Genomic DNA, 26,622 nt, shown 5'->3' on the forward strand with positions numbered 1-26,622 from the left:
GGACGCTTCCAAAAAAATTCAGCCCTTCCAAAACGCCCAGATTTCCGCTCGTTTTTCCTAAAAAATCAGCAGAGGCGAGGAGGACGCTTCCAAAACCTTCAAGTCCTCCAAAAAATCCCAAATTTCAGCTCGTTTTTCCTAAAAAATCATCAGAGGCGAGGAGGACGCTCCCAAAACCTTCAAGTCCTCCAAAAAATCCCAGATTTCCACTCGTTTTTCCTAAAAAATCAGCAGAGGCGAGGAGGACGCTCCCAAAACCTTCAAGTCCTCCAAAAAATCCCAAATTTCCGCTCGTTTTTCCTAAAAAATCAGCAGAGGCGAGGAGGACGCTTCCAAAACCTTCAGCTCCTCAAAATCCCAGATTTCCGCTCGTTTTTCCTAAAAAATCAGCAGAGGCGAGGAGGACACTTCCAAAAAAATTCAGCCCTTCCAAAACGCCCAGATTTCCGCTCGTTTTTCCTAAAAAATCAGCAGAGGCGAGGAGGACGCTCCCAAAACCTGGGGGAGCTTTTCCATAGCAGCCACGGATTCCTGGAGACGCTTCCAAAATTCCCTTGGGATCCCGAGCTGGGAAGTGGTTTAAGGCCAGAGCCAGGACAGACGTCCAGGAGAACACGGACAGGAGGAGCAGGAGGTCGGTGGGACCCCGGAGCTGCTCCAGGACGCTGGTGAAGAAGGAAGTTGGGAATTCTCGGGGTTAGCCCTTGAGTTCCGGCTCCGAAGGGATCCGGATTTCGGGAATGAGGAGGAAGAGGAGGAGGAGGAGGATGAGGAGGAGAAGGCGCTCAACCACCTCAACAAAGGACGAGTGGTCACAATCCCAGCAAGGCGCCGGAGCCGGGAGCGCCTTTCCCGCGTCCCGGCGGCGCCGGAGGAGCCAAATTTGGGAGATTCGGAGCCGGAAGGGATTCGGGGAAAAAATCCCAACGCGGCCCAATCACACCGAGGTCTCCGACTGCAGCCTCATGATGAACTTGTGCGACTTGGGGTCCACGAACTCCTCGGAGAGCTTGAAGAACGGGATCTTCTTGGTGGACACCACCAGGCTGAAGTCCTGGCGCTTGAGCACGAAGACCACGCCGTCCTTGAGGCCGTTGGTCACCGGCTCCTCGCTGACCAGCGTCCACTGCTTGGCCAGCCAGCGCTCCTTGTGGTACTGGATGGTGGGGCCGGCCGTCAGGTACCGCTCCAGGAAGGCCTTGGGAGGGGACAAGGACACGGGGATGTCACCTCCAGGTGGCCCGGAGCTGGTTTTGGTTTGTTTTGGGGGGAGAATTGCCCCTGTGGTGCTGCTTTGGGGAGTTTTGGGGGATTTTTGGGGATTTTTGGGGATTTTTGGGGATTTTTGGGGATTTTTGGGGATTGTCCAGGTTGGGAAAGAGCTCCGAGGTCATCGAGTCTGAGCTGGGGGCAATTCCCACCTTGTCCCCCAGAATTCCAGGAATTCCTTGAGTGGTCACTCCAAACCTCCCTGAGCCCCTTCCGAGGCCTTTCCAAGAGGGATTTTCCCAAATTTCCCACCCTGAGCCTCCCCTGGCACAGCTCGAGGCCGTTCCCTCTTGTCCTGCCCCATTCCCTGGGGTCAGATCCCAAATCCCTCCTGGCAGATCCCAAATTCCCCCTGGGATCAGATCCCAAATCCCCCCTGGCAGATCCCAAATTCCCCCTGGATCCTCCTTTTCTCTGGGATCAGATCCCAAATTCCCCCTGGATCCCCCTTTTCTCTGGGATCAGATCCCAAATTCCCCCTGGGATCAGATCCCAAATTCCCTCTGGCAGATCCCAAATCCCCCCTGAAAGAACCCAAATTCCCCTGGGATCAGACCCCAAATCCCCCCTGAAAAATCCCAAATTCCCCCTGGGATCAGACCCAAATTCCCCTGGGATCAGACCCCAAATTCCCCCTGGGATCAGATCCCAAATTCCCCCTGGGATCAGATCCCAAATTCCCTCTGGCAGATCCCAAATCCCTCCTGGATCCTCCTTTTCTCTGGGATCAGATCCCAAATCCCTCCTGAAAGATCCCAAATTCCCCTGGGATCAGATCCCAAATTCCCTCTGGCAGATCCCAAATCCCTCCTGAAAGAACCCAAATTCCCCCTGGATCCCCCTTTTCTCTGGGATCAGATCCCAAATCCCCCTGGGATCAGATCCCAAATTCCCCCTGGGATCAGATCCCAAATTCCCCCGGGATCAGATCCCAAATTCCCCCAGGATCAGATCCCAAATTCCCCCGGGATCAGATCCCAAATTCCCCCTGGCAGATCCCAAATTCCCCCAGGATCAGATCCCAAATTCCCTCTGGCAGATCCCAAATCCCTCCTGGCAGATCCCAAATCCCCCCTGGATCCTCCTTTTCTCTGGGATCAGATCCCAAATCCCTCCTGGCAGATCCCAAATCCCCCCTGGGATCAGATCCCAAATCCCCCCTGAAAGGATCCAAATTCCCCCTGGATCCTCCTTTTCTCTGGGATCAGATCCCAAATTCCCTCTGGCAGATCCCAAATCCCCCCTGGATCCCCTTTTTCTCCAGGCTGAGCCCCTCCATCACCCTCAGGATTCTCCATTCCCTTCTCCAGCAGCTCCAGCTCCATCCCCAGATCCCCACGAGAAGAACCCAACCCCACCTCGCTCCAACCCCTCATTTTTTATCCCAAACGGGACAAACCCCACCCAAAGCCCCGCGTGGGCACCTTGGGGGTCATGTCGTGGGTGATGCAGAACTCGAGGTGCTGCAGGATGCTCTCCATGGTGTGGTAGGGCTGCTGCTTGGTGGTCCTCAGGTACTTCTGCATGGCGCGGGCCATGGAGGCGAAGATGGCCTGGGCGGCCTCGCGCGGGTCCATGATCTCCCGCGGGTTCTTCTGCTCCTCCTCCTGCAGCCGCTTGATGTGCGTGAAGGCCTCCTCGACCGCCACCACCAGCCTAAGGGGGAGAAGGGAACCCGGGGTGTGGGATGGGAAAACTCGCGGGTTTGGGATAAAAACTCGTGGATTTGGGATAAAAACTCGAGGATTTGGGATAGGAAAACTCGTGGGTTTGGGACAGAAAAACTCGTGGATTTGGGACAGAAAAACTCGTGGGTTTGGGATAAAAACTCGTGGGTTTGGGACCAAAAAACTCGTGGGTTTGGGATGGAAAAACTCGTGGGTTTGGGATGGGAAAACTCGTGGGTTTGGGATAAAAACTCGTGGGTTTGGGACCGAAAAACTCGTGGGTTTGGGATGGGAAACCTCGTGGGTTTGGGATGGGAAAACTCGTGGGTTTGGGACCGAAAAACTCGTGGATTTGGGGTAGGAAACCTCATGGATTTGGGACCGAAAAACTCGTGGGTTTGGGACCGAAAAACTCGTGGGTTTGGGATAAAAACTCGTGGGTTTGGGACCAAAAAACTCGTGGGTTTGGGATAAAAACTCGTGGGTTTGGGATGGGAAAACTCGTGGGTTTGGGATAAAAACTCGTGGGTTTGGGATGGGAAAACTCGTGGGTTTGGGATGGGAAAACTCGTGGGTTTGGGATGGGAAACCTCATGGATTTGGGACCGAAATCTCGTGGTTTGGGATGGGAAACCTCATGGATTTGGGACAGAAATCTCGTAGATTTGGGATAGGAAACCTCGTGGATTTGGGATAGGAAACCTCATGGATTTGGGACAGAAAAACACGTGGGTTTGGGATAAAAACTCGTGGATTTGGGACCAGAAAACTCGTGGATTTGGGATGGAAAAACTCATGGATTTGGGATAGGAAACCTCATGGATTTGGGATAGGAAACCTCATGGATTTGGGACAGAAAAACTCGTGGGTTTGGGTAGGAAACCTCATGGATTTGGGACCAAAATCTCGTGTGTTTGGGATGGAAAAACTCATGGATTTGGGACCAAAAAACTCATGGGTTTGGGATGGGAAACCTCGTGGGTTTGGGATGGAAAAACTCGTGGGTTTGGGATGGAAAAACTCGTGGGTTTGGGATGGAAAAACTCGTGGGTTTGGGATGGAAAAACTCGTGGGTTTGGGATAAAAACTCGTGGGTTTGGGACCGGAAAACTCGTGGGTTTGGGATGGAAAAACTCGTGGATTTGGGACAGAAAAACTCGTGGATTTGGGATGGGAAACCTCATGGATTTGGGATGGGAAAACTCGTGGGTTTGGGACAGAAAAACTCGTGGATTTGGGATGGGAAAACTCATGGATTTGGGATGGGAAAACTCGTGGATTTGGGACCGAAAAACTCGTGGGTTTGGGATGGAAAAACTCGTGGGTTTGGGATAAAAACTCGTGGGTTTGGGATGGGAAAACTCGTGGATTTGGGATGGAAAAACTCGTGGGTTTGGGATGGGAAAACTCGTGGGTTTGGGATAGGAAAACTCGTGGATTTGGGACCGAAAAACTCGTGGGTTTGGGATAGGAAACGTCATGGATTTGGGACAGAAATCTCGTGGGTTTGGAATGGAAAAACTCATGGATTTGGGATGGGAAAGCTCATGGGTTTGGGATAGAAAAACTCATGGGTTTGGGATAAAAACTCGTGGGTTTGGGATGGGAAAACTCGTGGGTTTGGGACCGAAAAACTCGTGGATTTGGGATAGGAAACCTCATGGATTTGGGACAGAAAAACACGTGGATTTGGGATGGAAAAACTCGTGGATTTGGGATGGAAAAACTCGTGGATTTGGGATGGGAAAACTCGTGGATTTGGGATGGGAAACCTCATGGATTTGGGACCGAAAAACTCGTGGGTTTGGGGTAGGAAACCTCATGGATTTGGGATGGGAAAACTCGTGGGTTTGGGATGGAAAAACTCGTGGATTTGGGACCGAAAAACTCGTGGGTTTGGGATGGAAAAACTCGTGGGTTTGGGACCGAAAAACTCGTGGATTTGGGACCGAAAAACTCGTGGGTTTGGGATGAAAACTCGTGGATTTGGGATGGGAAAACTCATGGATTTGGGACCGAAAAACTCGTGGATTTGGGACCGAAAAACTCATGGATTTGGGATGGGAAAACTCATGGATTTGGGGTAGGAAACCTCATGGATTTGGGACCGAAAAACTCGTGGGTTTGGGACCGAAAAACTCGTGGATTTGGGATGGGAAAACTCGTGGATTTGGGACCTGAAAACTCGTGGATTTGGGATGGGAAAACTCGTGGATTTGGGACCGAAAAACTCGTGGATTTGGGACAGAAAAACTCGTGGATTTGGGATGGAAAAACTCATGGATTTGGGATGGAAAAACTCGTGGATTTGGGATGGAAAAACTCATGGATTTGGGATGGAAAAACTCGTGGATTTGGGATGGAAAAACTCGTGGATTTGGGACCGAAAAACTCGTGGATTTGGGACAGAAAAACTCGTGGATTTGGGACCAAAAAACTCATGGGTTTGGGATAAAAACTCGTGGATTTGGGATGGGAAACCTCATGGATTTGGGACCAAACAACTCGTGGATTTGGGATGGAAAAGCTCGTGGATTTGGGACCAAAAAACTCGTGGATTTGGGATGGAAAACTCGTCGATTTGGGATAGAAAACTGCTTTGGTTTGGGATGGAAAATTACTTCGATTTGGGATGGAAAAATTCCTTGGATTTAGGATGGAATCTGCCTTGGAACTGGAATGCAAAACCCTTGGACTTAGGACAGAAAACCTCTTGGATTTGGGATGGGAACTGGGATAGAAACTCCCTTGGATCTGGGATGCAAACCCCACGGATTTGGAATGGGAATCTCCACGGATCCAGGACGGAAATCCTGGATCTGCTGGGCTTCACCCAAACGGACAAAGCAACCCAAGCACCAACCAACTCGGCTGAAGACCCACCCACACGACCACCCTTGGGACGAGCCGGGACCACCCTCTGGAATCTCCCTGTCCATGAAAAACCTGGAAGGGGCCCCCCATGGCATTCCCAAGGCGGGGAATCCGGGGATTTTCACGCACCTGGCGCGGCGTTTGCGCACCCGGCGCTCGTGCTCGGCCTCCTCGTAGTAGAACTCGTTGTGGCTGTTGTCGCGCCGCCGCGCCGCCGCCGCGATCACCGCCCGCGACTGCCCCGTGGAGTTGTTGGTGGAATTCTCTGTTGGCGGAGGCATCCAGAGCCGGGCTGAGCTCGGAAAAACCACCCAAAACTCCCCCAAAAAAATTCCAGAGAGGAAGGGAGGAAACACCCAGAGTTATCCCCAAAAAAATCCAGAGAGGAAGGGAGAAAACACCCAGAGTTATCCCCCCAAAAAAATCCAGAGAGGAAGGGAGGAAACACCCAGAGCTCCCCCCAAAAAAATCCAGAGAGGAAGGGAGGAAACTCCTGGAGCTCCCATCAAAAAATTCCAGAGAGGAAGGGAGGAAGCACCCAGTTATCCCCCAAAAAAATCCAGAAAGGAAGGGAGGAAGCACCCAGAGTTATCCCCCAAAAAAATTCCAGAGAGGAAGGGAGGAAAACACCAGAGTTACCCCAAAACAAATCCAGAGAGGAAGGGAGAAAACACCCAGAGTTACCCCAAAAAATTCCAGAGAGGAAGGGAGGAAGCACCCAGAGTTATCCCCCCAAAAAAATCCAGAGAGGAAGGGAGGAAACACCCAGAGTTATCCCCAAAAAAATCCAGAGAGGAAGGGAGGAAACACCCAGAGTTACCCCCAAAAAAATCCAGAGAGGAAGGGAGGAAGCACCCAGAGTTACCCCCAAAAAAATCCAGAGAGGAAGGGAGAAAACACCCAATGCTCCCCTCAAACAAATTCTGGAGAGGAAGGGAGGAAATCCCTGGAACTCTCCTCAAAAAATTCCGGACAGGAAGGGAGGAAACACCCAGAGCTCCCTCCAAAAAATTTGAGAGAGGAAGGGAGGAAACCCTGAGGCTCCTCCCAATAAATTCCAGAGAGGAAGAACCCAGATCTCCCTCCAAAAAATTCCAGAGAGGAAGAGAGGAAACCCCTGGAACTCCCATCAAAAAATTCCAGAGAGGAAGGGAGGAAACTTCTGGAGCTCCTCCCAAAAAATTCCAGAGAGGAAGGGAGAAAACACCCAGAGTTACCCCAAAAAATTCCAGAGAGGAAGGGAGGAAACACCCAGAGTTATCCCCCCAAAAAAATCCAGAGAGGAAGGGAGAAAACACCCAATGCTCCCCTCAAACAAATTCTGGAGAGGAAGGGAGGAAATCCCTGGAACTCTCCTCAAAAAATTCCGGACAGGAAGGGAGGAAACACCCAGAGCTCCCTCCAAAAAATTTGAGAGAGGAAGGGAGGAAACCCTGAGGCTCCTCCCAATAAATTCCAGAGAGGAAGAACCCAGATCTCCCTCCAAAAAATTCCAGAGAGGAAGGGAGGAAACTTCTGGAGCTCCTCCCAAAAAATTCCAGAGAGGAAGGGAGGAAACACCCAGAGCTCCCTCCAAAAAATTCCAGAGAGGAAGAACCCAGAGTTCCCCCAAAAAATTCCGTAAAAGAAGGGAGGAAGCACCCAGAGCTCCCTCCAAAAAATTCTGGAGAGGAAGAACCCAGAGTTCCCCCAAAAAATTCCGGAAAAGAAGGGAGGAAGCACCCAGAGCTCCACCCAAAAAATTCCGGAGAGGAAGAACCCAGAGTTCCCCCAAAAAATTCCGGAAAAGAAGGGAGGAAAGCCCTGGAGCTCCCTCCAAAAAAATTCCTGAGAGGAACACGAGGACAGGGATGGAGAAACGTCCACAAGAGCGAACGCGAGGATGAGGATGGAGGAACGGGAGGAGAAGGAGACGGGGAAGCCAAGAGGGGAAAGGGGGAATGGAACCTCACCCTCGCCGAGGGAATAGACCTTAAAGCCGGACATTTTCTTGGAGAGGACGGATTTGGGGAGGTTGAGCAGGGCGGGGTTGTAGACCGGGAAGTCGTGGTAGTAATTCTCCAGGATCCACACGGCCGCTCGCTGGATGCTGCGGGGGGAACGTCGGGAACGTGGGGCAGGGGGAGAGGGGGAACGCGTGGGGGGGACACACACCGAGGGACAGCAGGGGCTGGGAGGGAATTCCCGGGAAAAAACGTGGATGTGCCATCCCTGGAATGTCCGAGGTCGGGTTGGAGCCACCTGGGATGGTGGGAGGTGTCCCTGCCCATGGATCTGTGAGGTCCTTCCAACCCAAACCATTCCCAGAGAAAAAAGCTCCCACCATGAGAACATCCACCTTTCCCACATCACAAAATACCCATTCCCACCATGAGAACATCCACCTTTCCTACGTTACAAAATCCCCATTTCCACCATGAGAACTTCCACCCTTCCACGTTACAAAATCCCCATTCCCACCACAAGAACTTCCACCTTTCCACATTACAAAATCCCCATTCCCACCACGAGAACATCCACCTTTCCTACATTACAAAATCCCCATTCCCACCACGAGAACTTCCACCTTTCCACGTTACAAAATCCCCATTCCCAGCACGAGAACATCCTCCCTTCCACATTACAAAATCCCCATTCCCACCACGAGAACTTCCACCCTTCCCACATTACAAAATCCCCATTCCCACCACGAGAACTTCCACCCTTCCCACATTACAAAATCCCCATTCCCACCACGAGAACTTCCACCTTTCCTACATCACAAAATCCCCATTCCCACCACGAGAACTTCCACCTTTCCCACATTACAAAATCCCCATTCCCACCACGAGAACATCCACCTTTCCACGTTACAAAATCCCCATTCCCACCACGAGAACTTCCACCTTTCCCACATTACAAAATCCCCATTCCCACCACGAGAACATCCTCCCTTCCACATTACAAAATCCCCATTCCCACCACGAGAACTTCCACCCTTCCACATTACAAAATCCCCATTCCCACCACAAGACCATCCACCTTTCCCACATCACAAAATCCCCATTCCCACCACGAGAACATCCTCCCTTCCACATTACAAAATCCCCATTCCCACCACAAGAACTTCCACCTTTCCCACATCACAAAATCCCCATTCCCACCACGAGAACTTCCACCTTTCCTACGTTACAAAATCCCCATTCCCACCACGAGAACATCCACCTTTCCTACGTTACAAAATCCCCATTCCCACCACAAGACCATCCACCCTTCCCACATCACAAAATCCCCATTCCCACCACGAGAACATCCACCTTTCCTACATTACAAAGTCCCCATTCCCACCACGAGAACATCCTCCCTTCCACATTACAAAATCCCCATTCCCACCACGAGAACTTCCACCTTTCCACATTACAAAATCCCCATTCCCACCACGAGAACATCCTCCCTTCCACGTTACAAAATCCCCATTCCCAGCACAAGAACATCCACCTTTCCTACGTTACAAAATCCCCATTCCCACCACGAGAACATCCACCTTTCCTACGTTATAAAATCCCCATTCCCACCACGAGAACATCCACCTTTCCTACATTACAAAATCCCCATTCCCACCACAAGACCATCCACCTTTCCTACATCACAAAATCCCCATTCCCACCACGAGAACTTCCACCTTTCCTACATTACAAAATCCCCATTCCCACCACGAGAACATCCTCCCTTCCACATCACAAAATCCCCATTCCCACCACGAGAACTTCCACCTTTCCACATTACAAAATCCCCATTCCCACCACAAGAACTTCCACCTTTCCACATTACAAAATCCCCATTCCCACCACGAGACCATCCTCCCTTCCACATCACAAAATCCCCATTCCCACCACAAGAACTTCCACCTTTCCTACATTACAAAATCCCCATTCCCACCACGAGAACATCCACCTTTCCACATTACAAAATCCCCATTCCCACCACGAGAACATCCACCTTTCCTACGTTACAAAATCCCCATTCCCACCACAAGAACATCCACCCTTCCCACAAAATCCCCATTCCCACCACGAGAACATCCACCTTTCCCACATCACAAAATACCCATTCCCACCATGAGAACATCCTCCCTTCCACGTTACAAAATCCCCATTCCCAGCACAAGAACATCCACCTTTCCCACATCACAAAATCCCCATTCCCAGCACGAGAACATCCACCTTTCCTACGTTACAAAATCCCCATTCCCACCACGAGAACTTCCACCTTTCCACGTTACAAAATCCCCATTCCCACCACAAGAACATCCACCTTTCCTACATCACAAAATCCCCATTCCCACCACAAGAACATCCACCCTTCCCACATTACAAAATCCCCATTCCCACCACGAGACCATCCACCCTTCCCACATTACAAAATCCCCATTCCCACCACGAGAACTTCCAACTGTCCACGTTATAAAATCCCCATTCCCACCATGAGAACTTCCAACTTTCCACGTTACAAAATCCCCATTCCCACCATGAGAACTTCCAACTGTCCACGTTATAAAATCCCATTCCCACCACAAGAACTTCCACCTTTCCACGTTACAAAATCCCCATTCCCACCACGAGAACATCCTCCCTTCCACATTACAAAATCCCCATTCCCACCACGAGACCATCCACCTTCCCACATTACAAAATCCCCATTCCCACCACGAGAACATCCACCCTTCCACATCACAAAATCCCCACTCCCACCACGAGAACTTCCACCTTTCCTACGTTACAAAATCCCCATTCCCACCACGAGAACATCCACCCTTTCCACTTTACAAAATCCCCATTCCCACCATGAGAACATCCATCTTTCCACATTACAAAATCCCCATTCCCACCACGAGACTTCCACCTTTCCTACATTACAAAATCCCCATTCCCACCACGAGAACATCCTCCCTTCCACATCACAAAATCCCCATTCCCACCACGAGAACATCCACCCTTCCCCATTACAAAATCCCCATTCCCACCACGAGAACATCCACCTTTCCCACATTACAAAATCCCCATTCCCACCACGAGAACATCCACCTTCCCCACATCACAAAATCCCCATTCCCACCACGAGAACTTCCACCTTTCCCACATCACAAAATCCCCATTCCCACCACGAGAACATCCACCTTTCCCACATCACAAAATCCCCATTCCCACCACGAGACCATCCACCTTTCCTACGTTACAAAATCCCCATTCCCACCACGAGAACATCCTCCCTTCCACATTACAAAATCCCCATTCCCACCACGAGAACATCCACCTTTCCCACATCACAAAATCCCCATTCCCACCACGAGAACATCCCCCAGCACCATCCCCACCTGAGGTGGCCGACGTTGTAGAAGCGGCTGGCGCCGTCGGCCGAGCGCACGGCCTTGAGCGTGAACTGCGGCTGCAGCTGCCGCAGCTCCAGCAGCACCACGGCCAGGTAGTGCACGAAGAGCAGCGCGTCCACCAGCGACACGGCGAACTGCACCACGCCGCGGTAGTTGCGGTCCCGCGAGTCCAGGATGCGCACGCCGTAGAAGAGCCAGTAGGACACCACCAGCAGGAACACCAGCACCATGAGGAGCGTGCGGAAGACGAAGACGCGCGGGAAGAAGGCTTTGGGGCGGCGGAAGAACAGGGCCCAGCTGCCCAGCAGGAGGATGAGGAGCTTGAAGGCCACCGAGATGAAGAGCCCCTCGCAGGGCGTCCCGCAGGGCTCCAGCTCCTCCCGCCACAGCAGCTGCGGGAGGAGGAGGAAGGCCAAGGGCGTGAGGAAGGCCAGGAGCGCCAGGGCCGCGCCCAGGGCCACGCCCAGGTGGCGGGAGCAGTCCAGGTGGGCGCTGTCCTCCATGTCCTTGGTGATGCGCGTGAGGTCATCGTGGGAGATGCTGTGCTCCGACGTGCCCGTCACCACCGTGGTGGTCTCGCCCCAGTTGTCGTCCTGGGGAGGGGACAGGGGACGTTTCCAGGGGTGGCTCCGTGTCCCACCTGTCCCACCTCAACTCCAGGACCTCCCATGGAGAACCCAGGTGTCATCGTGAGCTGGGGACATTTCAGGGGTGGCTCCGTGTCCCACCTGTCCCACCTCACCTGCAGGACCTCCCATCGAGCACCCAGGTGTCACCCAGAGCAGGGGACATTTCAGGGGTGGCTTCGTGTCCCACCTGTCCCAGATGGCCACCTCACCTGCAGGACCTCGCACTGACCACCCAGAGCTGGGGACATTTCAGGGGTGGCTTTGTGTCCCACCTGTCCCACCTCACCTGCAGGACCTCCCTCTGACCACCCAGGTGTCACCCTGAGCTGGGGACGTTTCGAGGTGTTCCACCTGTCCCACCTCAGCTTCAGGACCTCCCATACTTTGCACCATCAAACCAAGAGTGTCCCCATTGTCCCCCTGGGGAGGTGACAGGGACATTCCAAGGGGTGGCTTTGTGTCCCACCTGTCCCACCTCACCTGCAGGACCTCCCACCCACCACAGCTCCAAACCACGAAATGTCACCCTGTGGAGGTGACAGGGGACAGGAGACATTCCGAGGGGTGGTTCCATGTCCCACCTGTCCCAGATGGCCACCTCACCTGCAGGACCTCGCACTGACCACCCAGAGCAGGGGACATTTCAGGGTGGCTCCGTGTCCCACCTGTCCCACCTCACCTCCAGGACCTCCCTTGACACTCAGGTGTCACCCTGAGCTGGGACGTTTTGAGGTGTCCCCACCTGTCCCACCTCACCTCCAGGACCTCCCATTGAGCACCCAGGTGTCATCATGAGCTGGGGACATTTCCAGGGGTGGCTTCGTGTCCCACCTGTCCCACCTCACCTGCAGGACCTCGCACTGACCACCCAGAGCAGGGGACATTTCAGGGGTGGCTTTGTGTCCCACCTGTCCCACCTCCCCTCCAGGACCTCCCACCCACTGCATCTCCAGGCAATGCCACCCCGGCCAGGTGACAGCGCACATTCCGAGGGGCGTTTCCCGAATCCCCTCAATCCCAGAGGAGCATTCCCTGTTCCCCAAACCCCCATCCCACCTCCACGCCCGGAGCGCTGCCCGGAGCCATCGCCCTCCTCAGGGTGGAGGAACCTCAGCCCGGGCCTGGGAATTCCTCTGGGAATTCCGCTGGGAATTCTCCCTCTGGGAAAGCTCCGGCTCCGGCAGGAGCAGCTTTGGGATCGGGAAGCTCCCGGATTTCCTGGCCAGCCCTTCCTGGCTGGCAGGACCAGCAGGAACACGCCCGGCACGCCCCCGCAGCGCCGGGAAGGCTGGGAATGCTTGGAAATGCTTGGAAACCCTCGGGAATCCTTGGGAACGATTCAGGAATTGTCAGGAATGGCTCCAGACAGGCCCTTCCCCGCTCCAGAACCCCCTCTCCCAGCCAGAGAGGTGCCAAAATTCCCGGATTCCTCCCCAGCTGGATTCTTTCTCCCAGCCCTGTCCGTGTGTCTTTCCCTCATCCTGGTTTTGGGACATTCCTGGAATTTGGGCGATTTTTTTTTTTTTGTTTTCCATGTCGGAATTTTCCCCACAGATTCCTGATGGGAAAACTGGGAAATTCCTCCCTGTTTTTCCACGGACCCCTGGAAAATTCCAGCCCAATTCCAGCTTGGAGCGCCCTGGGATGGTGGGAGGTGTCCCTGCCCATGGGATCATTCCCATCCAAGAAATTCCAGGGTTCCATGGATTTCGTTCCAAGGGGCAAAGCAGAGCTTGGGGCGCTCCAGGGCGGCTCCGGGAGCCTCATTCCCAGAAAATCCTCCATTCCCAGGAAAATCCCCATTCCCAGAAAATCCCCCATTCCCAGGAAAATCCCCCATTCCCAGAAAAATCCCCATTCCCAGAAAATCCCCATTCCCAGAAAAATCCCCATTCCCAGAAAAACCCCCATTCCCAGAAAATCCCCCATTCCCAGGAAAATCCCCATTCCCAGGAAAATCCCCATTCCCAGAAAATCCCCCATTCCAGAAAATCCCCATTCCCAAGAAAATCCCCCATTCCCAGGAAAATCCCCATTCCCAGAAAATCCCCCATTCCCAGGAAAATCCCCATTCCCAGGAAAATCCCCATTCCCAGAAAATCCCCCATTCCCAGAAAATCCCCATTCCCAGAAAATCCCCATTCCCAGAAAATCCCCATTCCCAGAAAAATCCCCATTCCCAGGAAAATCCCCCATTCCCAGAAAATCCCCATTCCCAGAAAAATCCCCATTCCCAGGAAAATCCCCCATTCCCAGAAAATCCCCATTCCCAGGAAAAGCCCTCATTCCCAGGAAAATCCCCCATTCCCAGGAAAATCCCCATTCCCAGAAAATCCCCCATTCCCAGGAAAACCCCTCATTCCCAGAAAAATCCCCCATTCCCAGAAAATCCCTCATTCCCAGGAAAATCCCCATTCCCAGAAAAATCCCCATTCCCAGGAAAATCCCCATTCCCAGAAAATCCCCCATTCCCAGAAAATCCCCCATTCCCAGAAAATCCCCCATTCCCAGGAAAATCCCCATTCCCAGAAAATCCCCCATTCCCAGAAAATCCCCCATTCCCAGGAAAACCCCCCATTCCCAGGAAAATCCTCCATTCCCAGAAAATCCCCATTCCCAGAAAATCCCCCATTCCCAGAAAATCCCCCATTCCCAGAAAATCCCCATTCCCAGGAAAATCCTCCACAGAGGGAACATGAAAAGCGCCGGAGCCGCCGCCGGCGTGGGCGGATTGGGACAGGATGAAAGGCCGGGATGGAGCTGGAAAAATTCCAGAATTCGGGAACGAGGGGCACCAAGGGCGGGGCGGCCTCTCCTGTCCTATCCAGGCGGGAATTTGGGGCAAATCCTCAAAGTTTGGGGATTCATTGGGGATCAAATCCCGGGGGCGTTTTCCAGCCCTCGGAGCCGCGTCTCCTCCTCGCTTTCTCATTTTCTCGCTCTCCCCACAGGACCGGCCCGACCGGCCGGACCGGGAAATCCCGCCGGGAGAAATTCCGACGGGGAAAATTCCAACGGGAAAAATTCCAATGGGAAAAATTCCCTCATCCCTCGGGGGGTTCCAGCCCCGTCCCCCCCACGCTCACCCTCTCGTCGCCCCGCGTGGATTCGTTGTCCAGCAGCGGCTCCCCCGGCGCTTGGATCGTCACCGATTTGTCCCCGCGCGTCCCCTCCCGGCTCTTGGAGCGGTGCCGCTCCCGCCGATCCCTGGGGAAAAGGACGGGGGAAAAAAGCAGGGATAATGGAGAAAAATGCAGGAAAAATGGGGGGGGGGAATGGGGAAAAATAGCAGGAAAAATGGGGGAAAAGCAGGGGGGAAATGGGGGGGAAAAGCAGGAATAATGGAGAAAAAAGCAGGAAAAACGGGGGGGGGAAAGGGGAAAAATAGCAGGAAAAATGGGGGAAAAGCAGGGGGAAAATGGGGGGGAAAAGCAGGATAATGGAGAAAAATGCAGGAAAAATGGGGGGGGGGGAATGGGGAAAAATAGCAGGAAAAATGGGGGAAAAGCAGGGGGGAAATGGGGGGGAAAAACAGGAAAAGAGAAGGAAAAAAGAAGGAAAAAAGAAGGAAAAAGGAAGGAAAAAAGAAGGGAAAAAGAAGGGATAAAGAAGGAAAAAAGAAGGAAAAATGGGGAAAAAGTTGAGAAAAATGGGGGAAAAAGAAGGAAAAAAGAAGGAAAAACAGGGGAAAAACAGGGGGGAAAATGGGGGGGAAAAGCAGGAAAAGAGTAGGAAAAAGGAAGGAAAAATAGCAGGAAAAATGGGGGAAAGACGGGGAAAAATGAGGGTTAAAAAACAGGGAAAATGGGGAAAAAAGCAGGAAAAAAGCAGGAAAAAAGAAGGAAAAAAGAAGGAAAAAAGAAGGAAAAGGGGGGAAAAGCAGGAAAAGAGAAGGAAAAAGGAAGGAAAAAGGAAGGAAAAAGGAAGGAAAAAGGAAGGCAAAATAGCAGGAAAAATGGGAGAAAGACGGGGAAAAATGAGGGAAAAAAAGCAGAAAAAATGGGGAAAAAAGAAGGAAAAAAGCAGGAAAAATGGGGAAAAAAGCAGGAAAAAAGGGGGAAAAGCTGGACTGGGACACCCATGGGGATGGGGACACCCATGGGGAGGGGGACACCCAGCGGGATGGGGACACCCGCGGGGAGGGGACACCACGGGGATTGGGACACCCGCGGGGATGGGGACACCCGCGGGGAGGGGGACAGGGGCGCGGGTCCCCCACCTGTGCTTGCGGGAGCTGCGGGAGTGGCCGGATTTGTAGGAGTAGCCCGAGTACTGGGACTCGTTGTCCATGGCGTCGGAGCGCCGGGGCCGGCGCCGCTCCGGGCTCGGGGCTCGGGGCTTGCCCGGGAGCGCGGCCAGGGCCTCCTTCAGCGGGGGCTTCCTCAGGCCCAGGGGCGCCTTCAGCAGATCCACCGTCACCTTGAGGGGCTCAATTTTGGCACCTTGGCCTGGCCTCGCTCAGGAGAAAAGGACGCGCCCGCCTGCGGGGACACACGGGGAGCGTCAGCGGGGCCGGCCCAGGACGGACCGGGATGGACCGGGATGGACCAGGATGGACCAGAATGGACCAGGATGGCAGACACCAGGATGGACCAGGATGGAGCAGGATGGCCAAGATGGACCGGATGGACCGGGATGGACAGGATGGACCAGGACGGACCGGGATGGACCAGGATGGACCAGGATGGACCAGGATGGACCAGGATGGACCAGGATGGACCAGGATGGACCAGGATGGACCAGGATGGACCAGGATGGACCAGGATGGACCAGGATGGACCAGGATGGACCAGGATGGACCAGGACGGACCAGGATGGACCAGGATGGACCAGGATGGACCAGGATGGACCAGGATGGACCAGGATGGTCCAGTACAGCCCAGTACGGACCAGGACGGCCCAGGATGGACCAGGATGGACCAGGATGGACCAGGATGGACCAGGATGGTCCAGTACGGCCCAGGATGGCCCAGGATGGACCGGGAGGCCCAGGAGGCCAGTACAGCCCGTACGGCCCAGGATGGACCAGGATGGACCAGACGGTCCAGGATGGACCAGGACACCCAGGAAGGACCAGGATGGCCAGTACGGACCAGGATGGCCAGGAGGACCAGGATGGACCAGGATGGACCAGGATGGACAGGTGGTCAGGATGGACCAGGATCGGACCAGGATGGCCAGTAACAGCCCAGGTAGGCCCACGATGGACCAGGATGGACCAGGATGGACCAGGATGGACCGGGAGGACGGGGATGGACCAGAATGGCCCAGATGGACCAGGAATGGACCAGGATGGACCAGGATGGACGGATGGACCGGATGGACCAGAATGGACCAGGATGGACCAGTACAGCCAGTACGGACCAGTACGGCCCAGGATGGCCCAGGATGGACCAGGATGGCCCAGGATGGACCAGAATGTCCCAGAGCCCCTCCTGTCCCTGCATCCCATTCCCAGGTGGGAAATGGGGCCAGGAAAGGGAATTTGGGATGGGCAGGGAAAGGGGATTTGGGGTCAAGAGTGAAAGGAAATTTGGGATGGACAGGGAGAGGGAATTTGGGATGGGCAGGGAAAGGGAATTTGGGAATGGGCAGGGAAAGGAGATTTGGGGTCAGAGGGAAAGGGAATTGGATGGACAGGGAGAGATTCAGGATGGCAGGGGAGGAATTGGGAATGGCAGGAAGGAATTTGGGGTCAGGTGGGAAAGGGGATTTGGGATCTGGGGCTGCGCCCCCCCCTTGGGAATCTGGGAATTTGGGATTCCCTCGGGACGATCCTGCCAAACCTTTCCCCAGGGTTTTGGGGGAATCCGGGCGCCCCGATCCCGCAGCCCGGGGGGCCCCAGCTGCCTCTGGGAGCCGTCCCAGCCTCCCAGGTTTCCATGGAAATCCCATTCCCACCGAATCCACCCCAAAACCCCCTCGGGCCCCTTTCCCAAGGCCCCGGGAAAGGGGGAAAGGGGTCAGGGAGGCGCAAAGGGGGAAGGGGGGAATTCCTTTGTCCGGAATTCCGGATGATCCCGCACGGATCGCCATGGAAACCGAGGCCGTTCCCGCGGCCGCCGTCGCCCGGGAGACGGGAACGGGGCCGGGAGAGGCTGGGGGGTCCCAGTATGGCCCAGTAAGGGCTGGATCCTGTCCCAGTATGGCCCAGTAATGGGTGGATCCTGTCCCAGTATGTCCCAGTAAGGGCTGGATCCTGCCCCAGTAAGCCCAGTAATGGCTGGATCCTGTCCCAGTATGGCCCAGTAATGGGTGGATCCTGTCCCAGTATGTCCCAGTAACACCAGTAAGAGCCACGTACTGGGGGTCCCAGTATGGCCCAGTAAGGGCTGGATCCTGCCCCAGTATGGCCCAGTAACACCAGTAAGAGCCACGTACTGGGGGTCCCAGTATGGCCCAGTAAGACCAGTAAGGGCTAGGTCCTGTCCTAGTCCCCCCAGTAATGGGTGGATCCTGTCCCAGTAACACCAGTAAGAGCTGGATCCCAGGCTCCCAGTAACCCCAATAACGGATGGATCCTATCCCAGTTCCGTCCCATAAGGCTCCCCCAGTAATGGGGTGGATCCTGTCCCAGTTCCATAACCCCAGTAAGGCTGGATCCCATCCCAGTTCCCCAGTATCCCATAGGGCCCCCAGTATGGCCGGATCCTCCCAGATCCCCAGTAATGGCTGGAATCCCATCCCAGTATCCCCAGTAAGGGCCGGATCCCCTCCCAGTATCCCCAGTATCCCCAGTAATGCCTGTATCCCATCCCAGTATCCCCAGTATGGCCGGATCCCATCCCATCCAGTCCCCAGTCCCCCAGTATGCCTGGCTCCCTCCCAGTATCCCCAGTAATGCCTGTCCCCCAGTAGGTGACAGTATTGGCTGGATCCCCTCCAGTATTCCAGAATCGCCAGTATCCCCAGTAATGACTGTATCCCATCCAGTCCCACCCAGTAGTGCCGGTATCCTCTCCCAGTATCACCGTCCCCCCAGTATATGCCTGGCTACCCATCCCAGTATCCCAGTCCCCCAGTAGGCTGGTTCCCTCCCAGTCCCCCCCAGTAAAGCAGTACCACCCAGTAATAGGCCGGATCCCCTCCCAGTATCCTCGTATCCCAGTATCCCCAGTACCCCCAGTAAAAGCCGGATCCCTCCCAGTCCCCCCAGTCCCCACCCAGTAATGCCTGGTCCCATCCCAGTCCCCCAGCCAGATGCTGGGTTCCCTCCCAGTATCCCCAGTAAGGGCCGGATCCCATCCCAGTCCGCCCAGTAATGCCTGGCTCCCATTCCAGTTCCCCCGGTTCCCCCAGTCCTCCCAGTCCCCCCAGTCCCCCCAGTAATGCCTGTATCCCATCCCAGTATCCCCAGTCCCCCCGGTCCCCCCGGTCCCCCCGGTCCCCCCGGTCCCCCCGGTGTCCCCGGGCTCTCTCACCGGGCGGCTCCGGCGGCGGCGGCTCCGTCCCGGCGCTCTCCGAGGCCTTTGGGGCGTCCGGAGCCTCCGGAGGGGCCGGCATGGACCTGGGGCCGGGCATGGGGGGCTGCTCACGGCACGGGCACGGGCACGGGGGGGCCGCCCCGGAGCTGCGGGGACAACGAATGGCAGTTCGGGAACAATTCCCAAAATCCTGAACTCCCACATTCCAAAATTCCCAAATTCCTGAATTCCCGAATTCCAGAATTCCCAAATTCCAAAATTCCCAAATTCCAAAATTCCCAAATTCCAAAATTCCCAAATTCCAAAATTCCTGAATTCCAAAATTCCCAAATTCCAAAATTCCTGAATTCCCAAATTCCAAAATTCCCAAATTCCAAAATTCCTGAATTCCAAAATTCCCAAATTCCAAAATTCCCGAATTCCCGAATTCCAAAATTCCCAAACTCCCGAATTCCCGAATTATCCAATCCTGCCAATTTCCAAATGTCACCAATTCCCCAACCATGCCAATTCCCAATCCTGCACGTTTTCAAATCCCACCAATTTCCCAATTCCCAATCCTGCCAATTATTTCCCAATCCCACCAATTTTCAAATCCCGCCAATTCTGCAATTCCGCCAATTCCCCAATTTCCAATCACGCCAATTCCGCCAATTCCCCAATCCCGCCAATTCCCCAATCCTGCAAATTCCCAAATTACCAGTCCTGCCAATTTAAAATCCTGCCAATTTTCAATCCCATCAATTTTCAAATCCCACCAATTCCCAATCCCGCCAATTTTTAAATCCCACCAATTTTCCACTCCCTCCAATCCCCAAATTCCCAACTCCCGTCAATTTTCAAATCCCGCCAATTTCCAACTCCTGCCAATTCCCCAATTCCCCAATCCTGCCAATTTTCAATTTTCACCAATTCCCAGATCCCGTTGCTCAGGAATTCCTTGGGAGCACCACAGAAAAGCGATTGGACATCCCCCCACCCCAGGCATCCCAAAATTTTTGGGAATTTTCCTCCTGGATGATCAGCCGCGATAGATTTGGGATTTTCCAGGAATCCCTGAGTTTTCCCAAAATCCCGCTGTCTGTGGCTGAAGTGAACTTGGAGGTTTCCACAAATCCTGGGGTTTTCTACAAATCCTGGGGTTTCCCATGAATCCTGGGGTTTTCCAGAAATCCTCAGGTTTTCCATGAATCCCAGGATTTTCCAGGAATTCCTGAGTTTTCCCAAAATCCCAGGGTCTCCGGCTGAAGTGAACTTGGGGTTTTCCATGAATTCCTGGGGTTTTCCACAAATCCCGGGGTTTTCTGCAAATCCTGGGATCTTCCAGAAATTCCTGGGGTTTTCCAGAATTCCTGGGGTTTTCCACAAATCCCGGGGTTTTCTGCAAATCCTGGGATCTTCCAGAAATTCCTGGGGTTTTCCAGAATTCCTGGGGTTTTCCAGAATTCCTGGGGTTTTCCAGAATTCCTGGGGTTTCCCATGAAATCCAGGATTTTCCAGGTGTCCCCAGCCTGCGGATTCAGCCAAAATAAATTCAGGATTTTCCAGGAATCCATGAGTTTCACAGGTATTGTCCCCGTCCCAAAGGGAATTCGGGAATTCCTGCAGGAATCCGGGATCCTGGAGCTCCTCATCCTCCCGTTCCAGCAGTGAAAAACAACAAAAAAAGGGATTTTTCTTGGAATCTTTTCCAGCAGAGCCGGTTCCACAGAATGGATTCCCGGGCTCTGGGAGACGCCGGGAGCCAGAGCCGGATGCAAAAGAGGAGGAGGAGGAGGAAAATTCCCATTTTTTAATCCCGGGATGATCAAAGCTCCCCAAAAAACCCCCCCAGGGCCGGGGAGGCTTCGCCATTCCCGACGCCTTCAAGTCCAGGCTGGAATTTTTCCGGGGATCAAAGTCCTGGAGCCTCAAATCCAACGTTTGGGATTCAAATGTTCCCCCCCAAAAAAACGAAAATTAAATTAAAAATAAAACAAATAGATCCAAAGCGTTTCCAGATGAAAAAGCTTCTTCCCGACGGCTCCGGAGGGAGAATTCCAAGCGGGAAATCGGCTCCTTCCTGATCCGGAATGCTGGGAATGAGTTTTCCTGGGAAAATCCCACGTGGAGAGGAGGAATCCGATGGATGAAGGACCCGAGGAACTGGGGAGGGCTGGGAATGATGGGGGTGGGAATTCCAGAAGATTCCAGAAAGATCTCCGAGGTCACCGAGTCCGAGCTGGGATGGATCAAATCCGAATTCCAGGGATTCCCTGCAGGGATGGGGACCCAGCCCCACCTGAGCCCCTTCCCCAACCCTTTTCCCATGGAAAAATCATCCCAGATTTCCAGCCCTGGCACAGCTCGAGGCCTTGTCCTGCCCCATTCCCCTGGGATCAGATCCCAAATCCCTCCCTGGATCCTCCCAAATTCCCAGCAAAAAATCCCAGGATTCCGGAATTCCCACCCCACATCCCTAAATCCCCCATCCCAATTCCTGGGGAACACTCAGGATTCCCTGGAGAAATCCCAAATTCCCAGAGAACGCTCAGGATTCCCTGGAAAAATCCCAAATTTCTGGGGAACACTCAGGATTCCCTGGAGAAATCCCAAATTCCCAGGAAACGCTCAGGATTCCCTGGAGAAATCCCAAATTCCTGGGGAACACTCAGGATTCCCTGCAGAAATCCCAAATCCCATCACCTCATCCCTTCCCTAAATTCCCCATTCCAAATTTCCTTTGAATGCTCCGGATTCCTTGGAATCCCAATTCCCGGGGAACATCAGATTCCCTGGAGAAATCCCAAATTCCAGGAGAACACTCAGGATTCCCTGGAGAAATCCCAAATTCCCAGGAAACACTCAGGATTCCCTGGAAATCCAAATTCCGAACGCTCAGGATTCCTGGAAAAATCCCAGATTCTGGGAACATTCAAGATTCCCTGGAGAAATCCCAAATTCATGACCCCTCCCTCCTAAGTCCCCCTCCAAATTCCAGGGAACACTCAGGATTCCCTGAGAAATCCAATTCCTGGAATGCTCACGATTCCCTGAGAAATCCCAATTCCAGGAAATCACCCTGAAATCCCAAATTCCTTGAACGCTCAGGATTCCCTGAGAAATCCCAAATTCGGAGACACTCAGGATTCCCTGAAAATCCCAATTCATGGAACATTCAAGATTCCCTGCAGAAATCCCAAATTCCCAGAGAACGCTCAGGATTCCCTGGAAAAATCCCAAATTCCCAGGGAACGCTCAGGATTCCCTGGAGAAATCCCAAATCCCATCACCTCATCCCTTCCCTAAATTCCCCCATCCCAAATTCCTTTGAAATGCTCAGGATTCCCTGGAGAAATCCCAAATTCCCAGGGAACGCTCAGGATTCCCTGGAGAAATCCCAAATTTCTGGGAACATTCAAGATTCCCTGGAGAAATCCCAAATTCCCAGGAAACGCTCAGGATTCCCTGGAGAAATCCCAAATTCCCAGAGAACACTCAGGATTCCCTGGAAAAATCCCAGATTTCTGGGAACATTCAAGATTCCCTGGAGAAATCCCAAATCTCATGACCCCATCCCTTCCCTAAAGTCCCCCATCCCAAATTCCCGGAGAACGCTCAGGATTCCCTGGAGAAATCCCAAATTCCTGGGGAACACTCAGGATTCCCTGCAGAAATCCCAAATTCCCAGAGAACGCTCAGGATTCCCTTGAGAAATCCCAAATTCCCAGAGAACGCTCAGGATTCCCTTGAAAAATCCCAAATTTCTGGGGAATTCCTCAGGATTCCCTGGAGAAATCCCAAATTCCCATACAACGCTCAGAATTCCCCGGAGAAATCCCAAATCTCATCTTTCCAACAATCCCAAATCCGCTCCCAGGTGGCTCCGTGGCATTTGGGAAGGACCATCCCATAAATCCACGTCCTCGCTGCCAATTCCGACGTTTTCTTCAGGAAAAACCCCAAAACCCCAATTGCTGCCCCCAAAGGACGCCGGGATCTCCCAGGATTTGGGTTTGGATCCATGAGAATTCTGCTCCAGCAGCTCCCGATGCTTTGGGATCTCCCCAATTCCATTTTCCACGTCCCGGATCCCGGAAAAGCAGCGCAGGGATGGGATCGAGGAGACGTTTCCATCACATCCAGGGATCCTGCGGGGCTGAACCTCCTCGGGCTTGGGCCGCAATTCCGAATTTGGGAATTCCCAAATCCCTTCCCAGGCCTCGGCATCCCGGCCCGGACAATCAATCCATAAAAACCTCTCGGGAATCTCATCCCAAAATCCCGAACGGAGCCGGAGCCGGGGCTGCTCCCTCCGGGCCCATTGTCTGCCGGCAGCCGGGGGAAAACCGGGAATTCCTTCCTGCCTTGGGATCGCTCCGAGGGCCGGGATTGTCCCCAACCCCTCTGGAATTGGGGACACGGGGGGGGCACCTCGAGCCCCCTCCCCCGCTCCCCGCCGCCCGCTAATTGTTAATTGTTCATTAATTAAATCATCCGAGCTTCACAAAGCGCCGGGAAAATCCTCGGGGTCCCGGCTGGGTCCCGGCCCCAGCCTCGGGTTTCTGCCGGGGGCTCCTCCAGGAGGAGATTTGAATTTTCCCGAAATCTCCTTTTTTTGTTGTTGTTGTTGTTGTTGTCGTTTTCATTTCTTTTTCGTTGTTTTGTTGCGTTTTCACCTCCGCCCGCGGGGGGAAGAAGAGAATCCCAAAGGAAAAACAACAAAACATCCCAGGCCGGGATCCGGGACCGGCTCGGGGAACCGGGAACCGGGTCAGGGATCCGGGAACCGGGTCAGGGATCCGGGAACCGGTTCGGGATCCAGGAACCGGCTCGGGATCCCAGAACCGGCTCGGGGAACCGGGAACCGGGTCAGGGATCCAGGAACCGGCTCGGGATCCCAGAACCGGCTCGGGATCTCCAGGAACCGGGTCAGGGATCCGGGAACCGGGTCAGGGATCCAGGAACCGGCTCGGGGAACCGGGAACCGGGTCAGGGATCCGGGAACCGGGTCAGGGATCCCAGAACCGGCTCGGGATCCCAGAACCGGCTCGGGATCCAGGAACCGGCTCGGGGAACCGGGAACCGGCTCGGGATCCCAGAACCGGGTCAGGGATCCAGGAACCGGTCGGGATCTCCAGGAACCGTCTCGGGATCCCAGAACCGGCTCGGGATCTCCAGGAACCGGCTCGGGATCTCCAGGAACCGGTTCGGGGAACCGGGAACCGGCTCGGGATCCAGGAACCAGCTCGGGATCCGGGAACCGGCTCGGGATCTCAGAACCGGGTCAGGGATCCAGGAACCGGCTCGGGATCCAGGAACCGGCTCGGGATCCGGGAACCGGCTCGGGATCCAGGAACCGGCTCGGGATCTCAGAACCGGCTCGGGATCCGGGAACCGGCTCGGGATCCGGCCGGGGCTGTCTCGGAGCCGGGGGGCACCGGGCACGCCCGGCACAGGGAGCCCCGGGCACCGGGCAGGGCGTGGGGACAACGGGGGCGACAGTGGGGACACAGGGGGACACCGGGGACAGAGAGGGGACACGAGGGAATGAGGGGGACAGGGGGGGACACACCGGGCACAGGGACCCCCGAGCCGGCCCCACCCGGACACCGAGGAGGGGATGGGGACAGCGGGGACAGCGAGGGGGACACGGCAGGGACACCCCGAGAGTGACGGGGACACCCCGAGAGTGACGGGGACACCCGTGAGGGGACGGGGGGACACCCGAGAGTGACGGGGACACCCCGAGAGTGACGGGGACACCCCGAGAGTGACGGGGACACCCGTGAGGGGACGGGGACACCCGTGAGGGGACGGGGGGACACCCAGGAGACAGCGGGGGACACCCCGAGGGTGATGGGGACACCGGGGACCCCGCGCGGGTGATGAGGGGGACACCGGGCACCGCTTGGGGACACCCCGGGACACCCTGGGGACACCCCGGGGACCCCCGCAGGTGATGGGGGACACACACAGGGGACACCGGGCACCGCTTGGGGACACCCCGGGACACCTTGGGGACACCGGGCACGCCTTGGGGACACCCCGCAGGTGATGGGGGACACACACAGGGGACACCCCGGGACACCTTGGGGACACCCCGGGGACGCCCCGCAGGTGCCCCCGCGATGGGCACAAAGCGCCCCGAGGCCGCCGTGCCACCCCCGCCGCAGCCCTGGGCACATTCGGGGGGTCCCGGGGGTCGCCCCGCGCCCCGAGGGGGTTCCCGGGGGGGTCCCATCGCCCCCTCCCCACCGGGGCTCCCGCAGCCGCCGCCGCCGCCGCCGGAGCGCAGGAAAAGCCGCGGCCGGCGGGGCCCTTCCCGCACGGAGCGCGGCCCCGGCCCGGCCCCGCTCCCCGCCCGGCCCCGCGGCCGCTCCGGCAGCCCCGGATCCCCCCGGGACCCCCGCGGGACCCCCCGGCGCCCCCCGCTCACCATCGCCCCCCACTCACCATCGCCCCGCACCTTTGTGCGCGTCCCCCCCGCACCCGGAGCCGGCGGCGGCGGCGGCGGAGGAGGAGGAGGAGGAGGAGGAGGAGGAGGAGGAGGAGGAGGAAGGGGAGGAGGGGGCGGAGGAAAGCCCGGCTCCCCCCGGAGCGCCCCCGCGCCCGCCCCATTGTCTGCGCTGCGCGCTCCCGGCGCCGCTGCGGGGCCATTGTTTGGGACGGGGGGACACCCGCGGACCCCTCCCCATATTGGGGACCCCTCCCCGAACACCCAGGGACCCCCCCAGGCCGGGGGGATTTGGGGTGAGGATGCGCTGCTTTGGGGGAGGGGGCGTTTTCTGAGGAGGGTTCCCCGTTTTTGAGGAGGGTTCCCCGTTTTTGGGGAGGGGGCGGCGTTTTTTGGGGATGAATCCCCGGTTTTAGGGGGGGCAATGAGGGTTGAGTCCCCCCACCTCGTGTCCCCCCAGCTCGGAGCTCCCCCAAGCGGTGTCCGCACCCCAAAATTGTCCCCAAAGGGGTCTCAGAGCCCCAAAACCGCCCCCTCCAAGGAGGTCTGAACCCCCAAAATTGCCCCAAAGGGGTCTCAGCCCAGGGTGGGGCGCAGCCCCGCTGCTCCCGCCTTGTTTTGGGGTTTGGGGAAGGATTCGGAACCCCATAAACCCCCCAAAAAATCCGGGATTTGGGGTCCTGGGTCCGCCCGAGCTCCCCTCAGGGTTTGGGGTCACCCACGACCCTCCGCCCCAGCGGTTCCGGGGTGCTGGAAGACCCCAGCCCCATGTCTGCGGATATGGGGGTGCCCGGGACACACCTGGGGTCACACCTGGGGTCACACCTGGGGACCCCCGGCCTGTAGCACAGCCGGGATTTTTGGGGGGCTCAGGACCCGCAGCACGCCCCGAGCCAGTACGGGCCTCTGGGGGCACACGGGGGGCTCCAACACCTTCATTTCCCCCAATGGGAGC

At 55.5% G+C, this 26,622-nt stretch overlaps 1 protein-coding gene across 1 annotated transcript; it reads right to left on the minus strand.

The window, feature by feature from the left end:
• VANGL2 (VANGL planar cell polarity protein 2) lies at positions 1–25,727 on the minus strand. The gene is made up of 9 exons (XM_064732652.1): positions 25,667–25,727; positions 19,229–19,377; positions 16,027–16,288; positions 14,894–15,014; positions 11,164–11,771; positions 7,763–7,899; positions 5,940–6,075; positions 2,694–2,925; positions 1–1,198 (listed from the first exon to the last, which is right to left on the minus strand). Exons 3-9 carry the CDS (start codon positions 16,095–16,097, stop codon positions 938–940), a joined length of 1,566 nt encoding a protein of 521 aa, XP_064588722.1. The 5' UTR covers positions 16,098–16,288; positions 19,229–19,377; positions 25,667–25,727; the 3' UTR covers positions 1–937.
• Positions 25,728–26,622: the final 895 nt, after the last annotated feature.

The sequence above is a fragment of the Zonotrichia leucophrys genome, chromosome 25, assembly GCF_028769735.1.
Source record: "Zonotrichia leucophrys gambelii isolate GWCS_2022_RI chromosome 25, RI_Zleu_2.0, whole genome shotgun sequence".
Classification (NCBI taxonomy): Eukaryota; Metazoa; Chordata; class Aves; order Passeriformes; family Passerellidae; genus Zonotrichia; species Zonotrichia leucophrys.